At 35.4% G+C, this 20,378-nt stretch overlaps 1 protein-coding gene across 2 annotated transcripts in view; it reads left to right on the top strand.

The window, feature by feature from the left end:
* LOC145252484 (uncharacterized) overlaps positions 1–19,399 on the top strand; it is a 36,649-nt gene extending 17,250 nt beyond the window's left edge. For both annotated transcript variants that reach the window (XM_080111916.1, XM_080111917.1), the window contains exon 2: positions 10,566–19,399. In XM_080111916.1, the coding sequence (XP_079968042.1) occupies positions 14,548–16,791 (2,244 nt within the window). In that variant the 5' untranslated portion in view covers positions 10,566–14,547 and the 3' untranslated portion in view covers positions 16,792–19,399. The remainder of the gene's footprint in view (positions 1–10,565) is intronic.
* The last annotated feature ends 979 nt before the right edge of the window (positions 19,400–20,378 follow it).

Here is a 20,378-nt window from a genome sequence, read left to right as displayed (position 1 = left end):
GGACCAGAGGTCATCTCGTCAGCGTCAGACAAGGCCAAACTAGTTGCCAAAAACTTTGCAGCTAATTCTGCCCTATGCAACAAAGGTCATCAACTCCCTATATTTCCTCCTATAACACAGAACACAACATACATATATCTGTGCATGAGGTCGCCAAGCTAATCAAGAACCTTGATTCCAGTAAAGCTACTGGCCCCGACGGCATCCCAATTATAGTTGGTTGGTTGGTTGTTTTGTTTTACGGCATATCAACCCTTTTCAGGTTATTTAATGCTGAATCTGGTGATTTTGAAGAACGATTTCTGTAATATAGTATATTAGTTTTTTAAGTCGTAATCTATTTAACCCATAGTTGGGACCCTAACAGGTGCTACCACTCCAGGTCAGGGTGGACCTGGGAGCAATGCCAATTAAAGGGTGGCTCAACACTCCCTAAGGCCTGCAAGCTGGGGCCCTCACCATCGGATATAGTTTTAGGTCATATCCAGGACCCCCAAATATAGTGTTAAAAAAGCTTCAACTAGAACTTGCTCCCATACTTACGAAACTGTTTAAACGTTGCCTTGCTTTCCAACACCCTGGAAGACCTCATCAGTATGGCCTGTATTTAAGAACTCAGGTGATAAGTCATCTCCCTCTCAGTACAGACCAATAAGTCTCCTGTGTGTCATGAGTAAGTTGCTGGAATCCATATTAAATAGAGAAATAGTCAACCCCCTCAGCAGAAATAACCTTCTTAGTTACATGCAATATGGTTTCCGTTCTGCAAGATCTACAGCAGATGTGCTAACGGTTATATCTCATAGGATTAGTGAATCTCTTGACAATGGCTTCCTTTCCAAGGCAATTGCTCTTGACATATCAAAGGCCTTCGACAAGGTATGGCATAAAGGCCTACTTCACAAGATCTCCAGCTACGGGATAACTAGAAATATTCTCTCTATCATTAAATCATTTCTCTCTGATAGGTTCATAAGAGTAGTGGTTGATGGACAAAAATCAGAGACCTGCAGTATTAATGCTGGAGTCCCTCAAGGGTCCATCCTGGGCCCAACTCTCTTCCTGATCTACATCAATGATCTCCCTAAACACATACTTAAATCATTCGTTGACATCTATGCTGATGACACGACCATCTACGGCAACACATCAAAGGCTGTAAATGACAAAGTTCTCTCTGATTCTCGCTCCTCTGATCTCGAGCGTGTGGTTCAGTGGAGAAGACGTGGCTGGTTACTTTTAATGCATCTAAAAGCAAACTCCTATCTTTACATCATCAACACTCTGATCCCCATCTGGCATCAATTCAAATGGATGGCTCTCGTCTAGGAGAAGCCCCATGTTTTGACAAGCTTCTGGGTTCGACCTTCACTCCTGATCTGAAATGGAACACGTACATCAAGTCTGTTGCCAAGGTTGCTAGAAAGATGGTGAGATCCTTCTACCGCTCGAGAAGATATCTCACTACTGATGCAATTCTCTATCTATATAAAAGCCAAGTACGTCCAAGGATGGAATACTGCTGCCATATCTGAGCAGGAGCTGCTAAAAACAGCCTATTCTGCCTTGACAGAGTACAAAATAGACTTCGTAGCTTAGTGGAGGATGCCCTTTTCTTTTCCCTGCAACCTCTCTCCCACAGAAGAGACGTTGCAAGCCTATCTTTGTTTTATCGTTATTTCCATGGCAGGTGCTCGTCTGAACTCCAATCTCTGGTCCCCCCTCGCCAATCTTTTACAAAAAACACCCGTCTAGCTGAATCCACTGTCAAAAACTTTCCCCACTCTTTATCTATGCCTAAATCAAAACGTAGATTCCATGAACAAAGCTTCTTTCTTAGAAGTGCACGCCTGTGGAACTCTGTTCCATCTGCCTGCTTCCCTCCTGACTACAACTTGGATGTCTTCAAGTCCAACATAAACAAATTCCTGATTAACCGCCCCCTTAAGTAGACACTCTAAAATATCCACACTAACGTACTGTACTTACAATAACCCTTATCCCTGAGTGGCTTCCGGGTGACCACCTTGTAAAAAAAAATATAAGTAAAAAATAAAAATAGAATGTTTCTGCAACACAGAATTGGGTCAAAAAGTATATTCAAGATAATTGTTTTTGGTTTTGCAAATATCGTGTCTTCAGAATATTTTACCTCTGAAGAAATTTCTACAATTAATCGTCTGCTTTTTAAAGCATTATATTTTCGATTGATCATAAAAAAAAAAAAACACTGATTTTATTTTTGCAAAAAGATTGAAAAAAAATTTCATAGGAATTTGATTTTTATAAATAGGTTTGAAAAACTTCAACCTGAACTAGCGCCCATACTTACAAAACTGTTTAAACGTTGTCTTAAGGAGAATAGTTTCCCATCTCCCTGGAAAATCTCATCAGTATGCCCTGTATTTAAGAATTCAGGTGATCGCTCATCCCCCTCTCAGTACAGGCCAATAAGTCTCCTGTGCGTCATGAGTAAGTTGCTAGAATCTGTGTTAAATACAGAAGTAATCAAACATCTCAACAAAAATAACCTTCTTAGTGACACTCAATATGGTTTCCGTTCTGCTAGATCTACAGCAGATGTCCTTACAGTTATATCGCATAGGATTAGCAAATCTCTCGACGGTGGCAATCTTTCTAGGGCAATTGCTCTTGACATATCTAAAGCCTTTGATAGGGTATGGCATAAAGGTTTACTTCATAAGATCGCTAGCTATGGTATAGCTGGAAAAGTCTTCTCAATTATTAAATCATTTCTTTCTGATAGGTTCATAAGAGTAGTAGTTGAGGGGCAAAAATCAGAAGCTCACAGTATTAATGCCGGTGTCCCTCAGGGATCCATCCTGGGCCCAACTCTTTTCCTGATCTACATTAATGATCTTCCAAATCATATCCTTACATCATTTGTAGACATTTATGCTGACGACACTACCATTTATGGTAGCACATCTAAGACAGTAAACGACCAAGTTCTCTCCAATTCTCTCTCCTCTGATCTTGAGCACGTAGTACAATGGGGAAAGGAGTGGCTCGTTACTTTTAATGCATCTAAAACCAAGCTTCTCTCTTTACATCATCAACATTCTAATCCACATTTGTCATCAATTGAAATGAATGGCTCTCGTCTTCAGGAGGCCTCAAGTTTTGACAAGCTTCTGGGCTTGACCATTACTCCTGATCTTAAATGGAACACGTATATCAAATCTGTTGCCAAGGCCGCTGGAAAAATGGTGGGATCTTTCTATCGATCCAGTAGATATCTCACTGCTGATGCTATTCTCTATCTATATAAGAGCCAGGTACGTCCAAGGATGGAATACTGTTGCCACATCTGGGCAGGAGCTGCTAGAAAGGACTTGTCCTGCCTTGATAGAGTTCAAAATAGACTTCGTAGCCTCGTAGGAGATGTCCTTTTCTCCTCCTTGCAACCTCTATCTCACAGAAGAGATGTTGCGAGTTTGTCTCTGATGTATCGTTATTTTCATGGAAAGTGTTCAACTGAGCTTCAATCTATGGTCCCCCCTTGCCAAACTTTCACAAGAAACACTCGTCTAGCTGTAAACACTATCAATAATTTCCCCCACTCTTTATCTGTGCCTAAACCTAAACGTAGATTCCATGAACAAAGCTTCTTTCTTAGAACTGCACGCCTGTGGAATTGTCTTCCGTTTTCCTGCTTTCCGGCTGACTACAATATGGTTGTGTTCAAGTCTAAAGTAAATAAGTTCTTGATGAGCCGTTCCATATAAGTTATTAAATTTACCAAATTTTCATTACTAATGATTACTATATTGACCAATTTCTACTGTACACTCTTTAACCTTTATCCTTGAGTGGCCTCTGGGCCTTGATAATGTGGTGATGCCTTTGTAAAAAAAAAAAAAAAATATATAAGAAAATATAAACATATTTTATTTATTTATCTGCGGACTATCATGCTCATCTTTTATAGTTGTCGTTTTAACGGTGGTTCAGCCAACTATCCCTCTGGCCTTCATTAGGTTGTTAACAGCGACGGGCTAGAAATGCTAAATCTTCGATTGTATCTTCAGTAATTACTGCCTTCCATACGTTGTCATCTCACCACGTTCACCAAAAAAAAAAAATCCAATAATCTATCTATATATATAAAAGCTAAAATGTGTGTGTTTTTGTGTATTTCCGCCAAAGGCTTTTTTCGCCGGGCTTCTCGATCGGCTCACTCCTTAAAACTTTTTATATGCTGTCTAAATCACAACATCTACTACTTAAGAACGGGGGTCGCGGCTATTTTTAATTTGCCCGACTTCTACGCGCTATTTTCGAGATATTTTTCGATCGCGGCGTCTTCGTTACGCTTTTCAGTATGAAAAAGTGAATATGGGGCGGGGGAAACAGAAACTGGCTTGCAGCGCAAAACTAGGTCAAACATCACGCGACTTAACTTTCTTGTACCTGTCAATTTCACTTTATAAACATTAACTTAAGACACTTATCGTTCCCTCTCCCCTTGTGGCCGAGATGGTTAGGTCTCAGGTTTTTTTCCCATGTCATTTCCACCTTTGCGTCAAGGCTACCTTCCTACTAAAACTAAATTCTGGCGGTATTTTTCCGGTCGTGATTGCCGGAAATGTCCGAAAGCAATCAGATTTGATCAATATGAAAATATTTTCCTTATATCAGACAATTGCTATTCAATTTGGACACGCCCCAACACACTTCCAAACACCCGGGCAAAATTGGCGTGATCATTTGTGTATGTCCGCAAAAGGCTTTTTAGGTAGAGGTTCTCGCGTCGATTAGATTCCAGAAGTTTTCTTATACTTCCTAGATCATAATATCTCACATTTGCAAATGGACACGGTTTCTTTTTTTTATCGAGTTTTAAAATATTCCTACTGTGCCATCGTTTCGAGTGTTTGTTTGTCTTTTTTGTATAAATAAAGCAAAACTAATCGAATTCAACCGCCTGGCTTTACGGTAAAATGTCAGATTTTCTTTCACTTTCTTTTCCCTTTTCTGCCTTCATGTTGCAGGTTCAAGCCTGCCTGCCTGCCTATTACCATTTGGTTTTTTTTTTCAACACACACCTACAAACACCTCAGCAACGCGGGGCACCCAGGCTTGTTAAATAATAAAATATAAACACTTTAAATAGTAGACGATTAATTGATGTCAGAGTTGTTTGCCTTTTTAAGTGAAAAACTACAAATTTGATAATTTCTTCTTTTTCTTCCCCCCCCCCTTACATGCAGTGCTTAATCTTTAGTTTTCCAAAGAAATTTTAGAAAAGAATATAAAAAACAAGTACATTTGTAGATTAACAACCTCAGCTGTACCACCACCGAAAAAAATTTTTTTTTACTCTTTACGCGATTCAAACAAAAAAAAAAAACCTCAATTATTTTAGAATTTAGAGTTGGGGATTATTTTCATGCATATAGTTAGCATAAAATAATTTCCCATTTTTGGATCCTTCTAATATTTTATGGCGGTTAACTATTTTTTTTTTTTTTTTCTGCTAACTCTGTGTCCAGGTGGTGAGGTCATAAAACCACACGAATCGCCTAACAGTAGTTCCCCCCTACTCAATCAATGAGCATAATTTATCTCCTATAACAAAATAAGTGTTATCAGAGTATGTGACTTACCTCATCAAGATTATATTTATATTAATAGACATAATTAGTCAGCAATTTATTAAATCTAATCATAATTTCAAGAAATATAATTAACTCATAAGCTGCAGTTAATAATTAAAAATGCAAAAATTCTGAAATAAATTCTACTTTTAAAAGAAATTTAATTCAGTTTTTAATCATGAAAATTTTCTCTGATATCCTCAAGGGTTACGGCTAATTCCTTAACTATCTGTTATTTGAACAACATATTTAAAAAAAAATTTTTTTTTTTTTCACATGGTAATCACCACTTATCAAGGCCTGGAAGCCACTCGGAGATAAGGGTTATTGCATGTACAGTAATCAATGGGATAATATCGTAGTATTCATTAGTAATGGAGATTTGATAAAGTGTCTTACTTAAGGAGTGGTTTATCAGGAATTTGTTTATGTTGGACTTGAAGACATCCAAGTTGTAGCCAGGAGGGAAACAGGCAAATGGAAGAGAGTTCCACAAGAAAGAAGCCCTGTTCATGGAATCTTCGTTTTGATTTAGGCACAGATAAAGAATGGGGAAAACTATTGACACTGGCTTCAGCTAGACGGTTGTTTTTTGTGAAAGATTGGCGAGGCGGGACCAGAGATTGGAGCTCGGACGAGCACTTGCCATGGAAATAACAATAAGCAAAGACAGGCTTGCAACGTTTCTTCTGAGGGAGAGAGGTTGCAGGGAAGAGAAAAGGGCATCCCCCACTAAGCCACGAAGTCTATTTTGTACTCTGTCAAGGCAGGATAGGCTGTTTTTAGCAGCTCCTGCCCAGATGTGGCAGCAGTACTCCATCCTTGGACGTACTTTGCTTTTATATAGATATAGAATTGCATCAGCAATGAGATATCTTCTGGAGCGGTAGAAGGATCCTACCATTTTTCCAGCGACCTTGGCAACAGACTTGATGTACGTATTCCATTTTAGGTCAGGAGTAAAGATCAATCCCAGAAGCTTGTCAAAATATGCAGCCTCCCCTAGACGAGAGCCATCCATTTGAGCATTGATGATGTAAAGATAGAAGCTTGGTTTTAGATGCATTAAAAGTAACCAGCCACCTCTTCCCCCACTGTACCACACACTCAAGATCAGAAGAGAGAGAATTAGAGAGAACTTTGTCATTTACAGCCTTTGATGTGTTGCCATAGATGGTCGTGTCATCAGCATAGATGTCAACGAATGATTTAAGTATGTGTTTAGGGAGATCATTGATGTAGATCAGGAAGAGAGTTGGGCCCAGGATGGACCCCTGGGGGACTCCAGCATTAATACTGTGGGCCTCTGATTTCTGCCCATCAACCACTACTCTTATGAGCCTATCAGAGAGAAATGATTTAATAATTGAGAAAACATTTCCAGTTATACCGTAGCTAGAAATCTTGTGAAGTAGGCCTTTATACCATACCTTATCGAAGGCCTTTGATATGTCAAGAGCAATTGCCCTAGAAAGGAAGCCTTTGTCAAGAGATTCACTAATCGTATGATGTATAACCGTTAGCACATCTGCTGTAGATCTGGCAGAACGGAAACCATATTGCATGTCACTAAGAAGGTTATTTCTGCTGAGATGGTTAACTACTTCTTTATTTAATATGGATTCCAGCAACTTACTCATGACACACAGGAGACTTATTGGTCTGTACTGAGATATTATATTAAAACAATAAATGAAAAAAAAAAGCTTTAATTATCTCAAAAATCATTTAATTATCTCCCTTGATTGGCTAACAATGACAAAAGCAGGAGGAAATAACTATATATGACTTAACAGTTATAATACTTCCTCTTAATACGTTTTTAAAGATAGACTACATATTATAACAGAAACAGAATTTCGTAGGCCACATTCAAGAGGTAGGCCACATATTATAATGGTATCAAAAAAATTTGGTTAACTGCCCTAAAATGATATTATAGCTTGGAAATTATTTTACATAAATTTATATACAAAACTGATATTCCATCCTAAATTCTAAAACATTTTTCTTTTGTATTTTTTTTCTGTCAAGTTTTTCAGTGTGTTCACATGTAATCGCCTAAAAAAAAGTAGAATTTTTGTTATGGGAACAGATGTATTTGAGATGTTAATCTGCAATAATACTAAAAAAAAATGTACTTGTAAGAAATGGGAATACTGTTAGTATTTACAAAGTCAGTCCTGATTATTGACTGAGAATCTTCAATCCGTCCTGGAAATGACTGAAGCAATTTCCAATTCACAAAGCCAATTTTTTTCTTTTTATTTTTCAACTTTATTTTACCTTTTTGAGTGGGCTATATTTTGTTTTAATCTTAACCCTTTGTATACTTTGTCTTATCCTCATTTTATTTACCTGATTAAAAACTCCTTGTTCTTTTTGTTTGTTCTTTTTTATTATCAAATTCCCCAAAATATAATCTATATATCTATAAACGTGAATGTGTCTGTCTGTGTGTTTGTGTGTGGACATTTCCGTATGCAATAACTCTGTAAATTTTAAGTCTACAGACTCGAAATTTGATATACAGGGTACTGAGATTTGGGAAAATTGATGTGATCTGTTTTCAGCCAGAAATTTGGAGATTAAGGGGTCAAAGTTCAACGATTTGACCTTTGATCAACAATTTTGGGTCTAAACACTTGAAATTTTAGGTATAGGTTACTTGGACATGGATCTTACTTAATAACTTGATTTGAGCCCAAAACAATAAATGTTAAGGGGTCATAAAAGGGGTCAAAGTTAAAAAAAATTGACCGCTTTTTTTTTTTTTTTTTTTTTCGTTTTGCTCAACATACACCTCCTAATACCCGGGCAACACCGGCCATCCATGCTAGTTCTTATATAAAATTGAATTTAATTATTAGAATTCCTGTTGTTTTAAATTTTTTCAATTAAAACAATCTGAAAGTAAGTTTGCACAATTCGATTTTTTAATGATTCAACTTTTTTTTTAAAATGAATCATGCTTGAAATATTCTGCCCAGATTATCATTTTTTATCGATTTTGAAATATGGCTACCTCCAATTAATCTGAGTCATGTGACAGTTTGAAATATTTGTCCACATAATAATTTAACGACTTTGAAGAAGTGAAGGGTATTTACTTCAAGAGGGCACAAGTGCTACAAATTCGTCAGAGCCCATTTCATTAAAATACTTGTAAAGCAGTAACTGGGTTGCAATGTTGCAGTGATGGGACAGGGGTTGGAGTTTGGTTGATAGTGTGATACCTATTAGGTTGGAGACTGTCTCAAAGGAAGTGATTGGTGTTAGCCAACACAAAACTTTGTATCAATAAAAATGTGACAACAACGAAAGTGATGAATGTATTAGAGAAGAAAGCTCATTTTTATATTTAAGATTCTGAGGAAGCTGTTATAGTTTGCTTGAAGCATTGTGTGTAGTGTGAAAAGGAGTTGTTTGAATGCTATGACAATGCAGTCTTATAGAACACTGTACGAGACAAGGGAGTAAAAGGGATAATAACAATCTATATATCTATAAAAGTGAAATTGTCTGTGTGTCTGTCTGTGTACATTTTTCTACCAAACTACGCTATTAATTTTCAGTCTACAGACTCGAGATTTGACATAAGGGGTATTGAGATTTGGGAAAATCTTTTTAATCAGTTTTCAGCCAGAAATTTGGCTGTCAAGGGGTCAAACTTCAAAAATTTGACCTTTGAAACTCTATCAATTTTGGGTCTAAACACTTGAAATTTTAGATGTAGGTTACTTAGACATGGATCAAACTTTTTAATTTGATTTGAGTCCAAAACAATAAATGTTAAGGGGTCAAAATTGGGGTCAAAGTTTTTAAAAAATTGACTTCTGCGGTCTCTACCAAATTACTCAGGCAATTTTTGGTCTAAACATTTGAAATTTTACATAAAGTGTATTCAAACATAGGGCGAGCTTTTCAATCGGTTTTTGGCCGAAAATTTAACTGCCAAGAGGTCAAAGTTCAAAAGATTTGACTTTTGCGGTCTCTAGCAAGCTATTCAGCCAATTTTGGGTCCAAACATTTGAAATTTTACATAAAGGCTATTCAGACATGCAGCAAGCTTTTTATCAGTTTGGGGCAAAAATTTGGCTACCAAGAGGTCAAAATTGAAAGAGTTGACCTTTGCAAACTCTACCAAACTCCTCCACCAATTTTGGGTCCAAACACTTGAAATTTTAGATGTAGGTTACCTGGACATGAGTCAAACTTTTTAATATATAAATACACATACATAAAGTTATAAACAGTACATAGGGCCCGAGCAAAGCCGGGCTGAACTGCTAGTATTAAAATATTTTAATAATTTTCCATTATAAAATATTTCATTTATCAACATAATGTGTTGCACTAGAATTGTAATGTGATGTAAAGTTCCCAAATTTTCAAGAGGAAAAAAAATAGCTGTCTTGTAACAGTAAACTTCTCAGGCTAATTATATACTTATCGTAACAATCAAAATGTAGTATCTGCTCATTCCTTGTCCATTCTGACACAGGGATCCGATGCATGCATCCTCCTATGTAACATAAGATGTGATGTAAAGTTCCCAAATTTTCGAGGTATACCTCATCTTCAGGAGAAAGAAAAGAAAATGTGCAATCACTCAGTGTTTACGATTTTGCATATGTATATTTGCATGTTTGTATGTCTATGCCTGTCTTACGCACATCCTTTAGCATTTCTGCAGCAACGTCCGGGAGTCCTGCAGCCATACATCTTTTCATCTTACATCTTCTCATACAGTTTCTTTTTCAGTTCTTATAGTTGAAGATTTTATTAAAATAAGATATTTTGTAAAATAATTTCGTTTTTGTTTGTAACAATATTTATCCAATTGTAGATTTTATTTTATTTTTTTAATCAGACCTTAATTAATTTCTTTATTTTCTTTCTTTTTTCTTTTTTTTTTTTTTTTTTTTTACTCTCATTTAACAGATTCCAGACAATTGAAACAAATAAAAATCGAGCAAAAACAAAAACCTGACTTTCAACCGTAACAACAGTCATGGAAAATAAAAAATGTATTTACATCTGTGAATATAAAGTACTAATAACAGAGTTGCTAATCCGTTGAGGAGATACTCCTTTGTGGCAGATAATCTGTTTCACAGCACAAAAAAAAATAAATAAAAAAATGACTCAATGACGAACATTCATTCTTTGCCATAATTTTTTTTTTTTTTTTTTTTTTTTTTTTTTTTGAATTTAAAAAAAAATGCTTTCACTAAATTTTCTTTTTTTTCCTCCAATCTTAAGAAAAAGTGCTTTTAATTTTTAAAACAGAAAAATTTTGATTGGTAATTAGGAATAAAAATTAAATATATTACGTAATTTATTTTTATTGAGCACTGTCAATTTTTAAAAAAATATTTTTAGATAGTTTCTAAGTCTTAATCCCAAAATTCTAAAACCGTAAGTGAAAATGTCAGAGACTTCAGGTGGGTCTGTCTATAAAATATTGTAATCTTGAAATGCCCCCCCCCCCCAAAAAAAAAACATTAACAATTTTTGGCCAGTTTAATTCTTTCTAATTCATAAGAGAAAACCATTCTGCTTTGTTTTTAGTTTTTCTAGGATACTGATGAGGATGGATTTCTAAAAAAACATTGAAAGTATCTCAAATAATCTATTTTATGGACGATCTTAAAAAGGATGAAAATGATTTTACTGGTCATCCATTTATTTTATTTCGGACTTTTGATGATGTTTAAAGTATAGGAACAATCATGTAATGTGTTTTGATTGAAATACTTTTGATAAATCAACTTCTTTAGATAGGAACTATTCCTGCCTCAAAACTGCTTTGAAGAGTTGAACAAAACTGAAAAAATAGATAATAATTATTATTAATAACTATCTGAATCCGTGAAAATTAAACAGAATTTTCTGGAAATAAATTTTAATAGGAACGCTTTTTTCATGGCATAATGAAATAGTTAATGAAAACGTTTCTTTTTTAAACAGAAACAAATATTAACTCCTTGGAAAATTAGGTTTGGAAATGCATTAAAAAAGTAAAAAGGGAAAGAAAAAATGAACAATTTAATACAAAAAATACAATTCTTTTAAAGTTTCTGTCTATTGTGATCATTAAGGGCCGAAAATAAATGAGACAATGCACATAATTTATCTCCTGTAACAAAATGAGGTAGTTAACAAGAGTATCTATTTACCGAAAGTACAGCAGTAATGGTTTGCCAGAGACTACTTCTGGGTTCATCAAAGCAAATCTGTCTGATATCATTTCATAATGTTTGGAAAATTCCGTATAATGACGCAAATAAGGTAGATCATAACAATTGAACAATATTTTTAACGTACATTGTGTGATAGCGCATGTGATACCCTGTCTTCATCAGTTGATAACATTTTTAGAATCCATCTATGCTACGGCATTAAAGGGTGAAAAATTATAATACAACAAAAAGGTAGTTAAAAAGAGTATGTAAAAAAAAAACAACTAAAAATCTAATGCAAAAAAAAATACCTCTTTTAAAGTTTCTCACTTATTGTGACCATTAAAGGCCGAAAAGAAATAAGACAACAAGGAGGTAGTCAACAAGAATATGTATTTACCGAAAGTCCAGCAGATTGCATCTGGGTTCATCATATATAGTGTCTCTTACTGCTATTTATAGCGTTGGGAAAAGTCCATGAATTGATGGAATAGGGTAGATAAGTATAACACCATCAAAATGTCTTAGTTTAGAAAATTAATATAATTATTCTGTTCAACATGATTTCATTGTATCTATTTAAAACTTGGAACAATTTAATTTAAAATATTTATTTACTTCTATTAATTTTATCTATTTAAATTTAGAACAATTTAATTTAAAATATTTTTACTGATTTCATCTATTTAAAATTTAGAACAATCTAATTTAGAATATTTATTTTTACTAATTTCATATATTTAAAATTTGAAATAATTTAATATAAAATATTTATTTGTTTATTTTTACTAATTTTATCTATTTTAAATTTGGAACAATTTAATTCAAAATATTAATTTTGTTTTTTTTACTAATTTTACGTTGTCAACAACAAAATAAGGAATTTTTTATACATATGTTGGGGGTGTTTATGCGTACTTGTCTAATGTTCTGTTCATTGTCAGATTTTTCATTTTTTTGGTTGCTATACAATAAGCTTCCTTTTTATGCAGAAACAGGACACAAGGAGACGTTTGCTGAGAGTTTTCTTTAAGGTTTTATTTGAAGAAATTTTCCTTTAGTTATTTATTTACTTCTTAACTTAAGTGTCTAACTTTGTGGAAATGAGTGATGCACACAGACAAAAACATTGAAGTAATATTCGTCTTAGATTACAAGTTTTCTCCATTATTAGCCGTGACTCATTTGCATGTCTTCCATAGAGAGACTAATTTGAAAAACTTTAGTTTTTTTCTCAGCTCAAGAAACGTGATGTCATTCATCGTCTTCTCTGTTTTGTCTACCATTTGACCCCCTGCCTCAACTTTTGTTCATCTCTGGAAATGACATGCATTCAGTGTGACCCTTGTCAAAATTCACACTAGCTAAGTTAATCGCCATTGATGTAGAGTTTCTAATATGTAACACTAACGTCTCTATTGTATAAATAAACTGTATGTAGTAACCTTTCTTTATATATTAGCAAGGCTACTTGGCGTCACCTGGAGTCATTAAACAAACAAAAAAAATAGATGCTAAATAATGCATGTAGCATTTGTGCCTCCAGAGCACTGCTAAAAACAATCTCTCCCTCCCACCACCACCACCACCACCTCTAAGAGAAAAATTTCTGTTTTTTAAATAGCCTCAATTTTAGGTTACTACTTGATCTATGCAAGATATTGAGCACTGGATAATGGCTCCCGGGCAAGACCAACAAAAAGACATACAAGTTCTTTATCCCAGTGACACTGGGTTTAAATACATCTGGTCTATCTAGGACCCAGATCACCACTAAAACCAAGTTAACTAACTTTGAGGTTACTACCTCCTCTATCTAGGGTATTAAGCACTTATAAATTTGAGGAGGCCTCCAGAGGGTTTTTTTTTTTCTAAAGTTTAGATGTTATTCATCTGGGGTAACACCAATCAAAAGAAAATATCAACTTTGTGGGTATTTGTTTTGTAGTTTTTTTTTTTAACTTTAGACAAACATATGAACATACACACAGACTCTTTATATTATAGATGAGTGAAGCTATGATTCTGAATAGGGAGTAATCAGTTATATTGTCATACTAACAAAGGAACAAGGACAGTATTATTCAAATAATAAAAATAAAATAATTACTTTATTTTTTTAATTTGGAAAAATATTTCAATAATTTCGTCATACTGATGTATTTCTGATGGTTTCTTCTCACAAGAATATGATTGGCTGCTGTAAGGTATAAATATGAATGGGTATAGCAGCTTAGGAGAGACGTTGAAAGATGCACCGAAAGCCTAAAGCTTAATCGTAATACTAGTTACAACTACAAACAACTTCAATTGCATTACTCGATGTTTAACTAAGACCACTCAACTACTTCAAACGAATATATCTGTTTTCGAGACATTTTACATACTAACATCAGCATATACATATTTTTATAAAAATATATTTACTGTTTTTTTTTTGTAAATCCTCATTTCTTTGATTGTTTGAACTACTGTTGTCATCTTGGGTGTTATTCTCACTACATTTCAGCCAACGTAACCTCCAATCTTGGTCAGGTGGATTTTATCGAACTTTGGTATCTTTAATGGATGTTCGGATTGAACCTTTTATTTAATCTATAATCTTACTCATGTTCCATCTACGAGTCTTACATAATTGTTATTCTTAGTATCATCTGTACTGAGGCCGAAAGACTGTCATTTAGAATTGCTTGTAACTTAGTACTTTTATCCGTTACGCAGCAAGTTCAATCCTATCCAAAATGAAAATGCGTCTTATCAAATGTGAATGTTGTGATGCAACATTCCAAGATGTGGCCACGTTAGTGAACCACATGGCTGTTCATATGAAGAAGGACACTGCTATTCGGGATGCGGAACTTAGTACTCCTGGTGCTCTTCCTACTACAACAACAACTACTGATGACGATGTGGTTAACGATACAAAAGCCGCAGGTACTTGTTCTTCTGATGTTGCTAGTGTCAGCTCGCCAACTCATTCGCAAAATGCGGATTATTATCCGATCAATTCTCTAAAGTCTGATCCACAAGCTTTGCCATTTCAATCATATAAATCTCTTTCCAAACGGAAAAGATTCATGTGTGAACTTTGCTTGAAAAGTTTTTCCAATGGCCGACTGTTGTCGTTTCATCGCAGAAAGCATCAAGGTGAAAAAAAGGCAGAAAAGTCGAAAGAAATGAACAAGCAACCCCATATGAAATCTAAGTCGGTCTTGGAAGTTTTTGCCAGTAGCAGTAGTAGTGACGAAGAAAATCTGAAATCAGAAGGGAAACCCAAAGAGAAAAGAGCTCAAAATTTTTTCTCTGAAGAACCTTTGGAACCAGATTCTGTTACACGACCAAATCATGTCTCTGATAAAGTTGAGGCAAAAACTAATGCAGAAATTCTTGATTTTTGTGATGATAATACAAAACGTGAAAATTTGGAAATGGAACCGAAACCAATCCCAAAAGAAATCGAAATCGAAGATACTATAAATCTAAACCAAATACATGATGCATCTGGTGCCGATAACTGTGCTGTTGTGGAGAGACGTACTTCACTCCGAAAAAGGAAGCCAATAATCCCTTTCCCCCTTATCGAAGATGATTTGCAGATAGCGTACGCATCCGGTATGGTCATTGATCTGAAGTGCATCCCCTGCGGCAAGACCTTCAAGCGGAGAAGCCACTTAAATCGTCACTTGCGTATACACACTCGTGTAGCTGAGGCCATTTGCAAGTTCTGCAAACGGACATACGATACTCAGTCGATGCTTGCCGAACACGTTATGGAGCAGCACCAGGGCAGCCGTGCTTATCAATGTAGCTTTTGCGATAAGACATTTAAGACATCCAGCCATCTGATGCGACACCGACGGATCCACATGGACTACCGGCCATTTAATTGTAGCTTTTGTAAGAAGGGTTTCACGGACAAAACGAGTCTCGCATCTCATCTTGTCACTCATACCGGTGTCAAAGAGTACAAATGTCAATCCTGCGAGAAGGCGTTCGCGCGAAATACACATCTCATCCGACACATGAAATTGCATCAACGCAGCGAGAGTAACAAGCTAGTCGAGTGCAAATATTGTCGTTTGCTGTTCCCAAGTCCGGAGAAACTGAAGGTCCATGTCGCATCACATAGCAAGACTTGCCATGTTTGCGACAAGACCTTCCGTAACTTATCACGACTGACAAGGCACATGGTCAAACACACGAAGGAACTGTCGTATAAGTGCCACATTTGTTCGAAAATCTTCTCCAACACCGTCGACTTGATGATGCATGTCGATACACATTCGGATGACAAGAAATATACATGTGGCTTCTGCCCAAAGACATTTTCTTGCCAACTTCATTGTGAAGCTCATGAAAAAGTTCATGCCAGACAGCAACCGTTTACGTGTCAGTTCTGCAATAATAAATTTCCAGATCCTGACAATCTCTCCGAGCACCTGCAGTGCCATTCTGGACCACAGCTTTATGCCTGCACACAATGTCCAGAAACTTTTGACCATCTTGATGACCTAAACCAGCATCTGCACAGTTGTCACAAAGAAATGGAGAAACCATATAAATGCGACCGTTGCAATCGTACCTTTTCAGATGCAAGCACTCTGGCATCTCACGCTAGAACGCACGTTGAGAAAAAGCTCTTTGAGTGCCAGTACTGCTTGAAACGGTTCCTGACCCGTGCCCACCAAAACCGGCACCTCCGTGTTCATGCCGATGAGATTGCTGCGACGTTGCATTTTTGCCAAGTCTGCCAGATCGAGAAAAGCAGACGGATAACGTTTCCGAACAAGGAGGCCCTTGACGCACACATGGAAGAGTTTCACTTGGATAAACCGTCTCCGGAAAAAAACAAAAAGAATAGCAAGAATTTGGGAAAGGTAAAAATTGATGATTGCACTTTGGAATCCGGAGACGCTGGAACTCGTCTGTTTGATTCCAAGAATGAGAAATGTATGCATGCGTGCAGCGACCCTGTTGTATTTTAGTTTTAACAGCATCAGTGACTACGGCTCTCCAAATTGTAGAGCCATGGTAACCTTGGGAAGAAAAGTAAAGAAAGTAGTTTCCCTGTTGCGTTCTGTCTGGATTCTGTATCTCCCTCTCCTCCCCCCAAAGTTTAACGTACCCGCAGATACTAACTTGAAAATTTCTTATGCCTTGACATGGTACATACAGCGCCTAACCTTCCTAAATGGTCACCCATCTGGCACTGGTCAGGCTCATCATTGCTTAACTTTAGTAATCTGGCGAGAACCGGTGTGTCAACGTGATTGTGCCGAATGAGAAAAATTAATCTAAACAAATCTGTATTGTTTCTCCTGCTACTGATGGTAATGATAGATCGTTGGATTGCCTGATTTGCCATTGACTATTTGTGCGAGCAAGCAATCTTTCTCACCTGTGATGTCACCAGAATAACCGTCCTTATATGTGTGCAGCATGCGGCACGACATTGGCTTTGTCCTGCACTCTTCGACATCATAAGCAAACTCACTCTGGCGAGAAGCCTTTCAGGTATGATGTCTGCTGTCATAACTTTGCAGCTTCGTATTTCCGCAAACACCACCTACGTACCCACACAGAGACGTCAGAGAGTGGCACAGAATCAAGAAAACTGAAAACAGACGGAGACGAGGAAGATGAACTGGATGACAATAATGATAAAAATAATAATCGTGTGGAAAGTGAGAAGCTGACTATTTAAGTAGAACGCACCAAAGAAAAATGCTGAAAATTAAAAATATGACTAATAAAAGCTGGGGTAAATTATCTCCCCTTCTTCTTGAAGGAATAATGTTATAATTTCAAATGGATTTGAACATGATGGCAAAATTCTATATTTCAATGTAATTATTTAAAAATATCAGCATTTTTTTTGTCTCTCCTAAGAAGATCTTCCTTGAAGGAGTCATGTTATTATTTAAATGGGGCTCTATTTCTTTTAAATGCCACTTACGCACTCATAGAACCACATCACAGACAGGAAAACTGAAAACAAGTGATGATGAGGAGGATACTTAATGATGATAACAAAAATAATAATTGTATGAAAAGTGAGATGCTGACCATTTTAAAAAATATGCTAAAAATTAAGAATTAAAAAGATGACTAATAAAAGCTGAGGTTTAATTTTTAGTGAATTATCTCCCCTTAGAAGGTCTTCTTTGAAGGAAAAACGTTATAATTTAAATGGATTTGAACATATCTATATTTCAATGTAATTATTAAACAAACCAATACCACTATTTCTTTGATTTTTTTTTTTTTTTATGTTATATATATTTTCTGCTTATGGATGTCTGGCACTATCTCTAACCCTAACCCTAACCCCAAATTATTATTGTAAATATAAAACAAATTCCACTATTGTTGACTTCCTTGTAAAATTTTACTAAACAAAAATTTGTTTGATCTTAGTATGAAGCTTTGTCTTCAAATTGGACGGACAAGCCATATTAAGCTGATTCGATAAGCAATTTGTGATCGACGCAATCCAAATCTGTTTTTTAAATGACAAAAATATTTTATTAAATCGACTCTGCGGCTATCCCCTCCCAAGCTGTTATGATGTTAAACATATTACGCCCACATCACCCGCCAGTGAAATACATTGTAAAGGCCCCTGTTTCGCAAGGCTCATCTTTAAATTCTGCCAATCATCTAAAGGAATGAGGGGTCAACAACTGCAGATGTCTGCAATTCGGCTGGAGTCAAAATCTTTTCAAGAAAAAAATATGTATTGTTTTTTTTTTTTAATTTAAAATCTGGAATTTGAAGTAAGTTTACTTTCAATGGTCCAAATATTGACGAATTGTTTTTATCATTTCTCCAAAATTCATGCGACAAATATATCGTTTACGTTTCTGAATCTTTTGAAATGACTATTCATTAATCGTATTATTTGGATTCTTCAAACTATTGTTCCTATCTTGAAGCGTAATTTTTTTTCACGTTTCAGTCGATGTAACCTCCAACTTTCTTCCGGTATATCTTGTTTAACTCGATGAATCTTTCTGTCAAACTCTGGAATCATGGAATTTCGAACAGAACACTTTATCTAATCCACTAGAGGGTGTGTGTGTGTGGGGGGGGGGTTATAATGCTCTTGTTCCGTCAGCCATGACCGAGAAGAAGTCCAAAGTTATTCACAATTATAACTGCACGCAACACTCAAAATAAATTGCGAATTACTTTGGACTTTTTCTCAGTCATAGTTGACCGAACAAAAGCATGCTACACCCCACCTCTTAAAGGATTTCATTCGTAATTCCATGCAGATTCTCGAATTGAATAGAAAGATTAGAAAATTCGACAAGATACACCTGAAGAATGTCAGAGGTTACTTCGATTGAAACGTTGTGAAAATAACACTCAAGATCAGAACAGTAGTCTGAAGAATCCAAATAATACGAAATTTAATAAATGTGATTTTTTTTTTCAACGACAAGGGAGGGGGAAAATTGTAATCTATTATACTACAATGAAAGCAAAAAAATATTTTGCTACATTGTTTTTAATGATCTACAAAAAATATATTAAATTACTCATTTTTAATTTGTATTAAATATAAAAAAAAAAACGTTTTCACTTTAATGCATTTCTTTTATTCTTTTTATGAAATATCTTACTACTTTTTTTTTAAAAATAATCTTCAAAAAAAAATAAAAAAATGTAATTTTCAATTTGTACTAAAAGATTTTTAAAAATAACTTTTTCACTTCTTGATGTATGTTCCCACGAAATTATTTTGTATTTTAAAATTAATTACACAATTCTAATACATTTGTAACTATCTATATTTTTATGAACTCAAAACTACTATAACTCTGTATTGATAATTGAATCTATTTGGTTGTCTTCCACCAAAACCTAATATATATGCAAAATGTCTTTTTCAACTTGCCAACATATTTCTATTAGTTTTATACATGCGCAAATTCATTCATTGCTTGAAGAGGGTTAATTTTAAATCATTTTTATCTGTTTAAGTTAGCTCAACTAGTAGGGAATGTGGCTGGAGCGCTAAATGTTTTGGTTTTGATTCTAGTCAATGCCACCCAAGTTATATATTTTTTTTAATTTTTGAAATCAATACTATATCTATATATCTATAAAAGTGAACGTGTCTGTCTGTCTGTCTGTCTGTCTGTGTACATTTCCCTACGCAATAACTCTGTCAATTTTTAGTCTATAGATTCGAAATTTGAAATACCGGGTACTGAGATTTGGGAAAATCGATGTGACGGGTGTCAGCCAGAAATTTGGCTGTTAAGGGGTCAAATTTCAACGATTTGACCTTTAAGAACTCTACCAAACTCCTCCGACAATTTTGGGTCTAGACACTTGAAATTTTAGATATAGGTTCCTTGAACCTGGATCTAACTTAATAAAGTGATTTGAGCCCGAAACTATAAATTTTAAGGGGTCATAATAGGGGTTAAATTTTAAAAAATTAACCATTTTTTTTGTTTTTTTGCTTTTTTTGCACAGCATACACCTCCAAACACCCGAGCAACGCCGGGCACCCCTGCTAGTATATATATATATATATATATATATATATAAAAGAACA

Source organism: Euprymna scolopes, chromosome 29 (genome assembly GCF_053919585.1).
Source record: "Euprymna scolopes isolate OS-2025 chromosome 29, ASM5391958v1, whole genome shotgun sequence".
Taxonomy (NCBI): Eukaryota; Metazoa; Mollusca; class Cephalopoda; order Sepiida; family Sepiolidae; genus Euprymna; species Euprymna scolopes.
The sequence above is the reverse complement of the archived record's forward strand: the minus strand, read 5'-3'. Positions and strand labels throughout refer to the sequence as shown.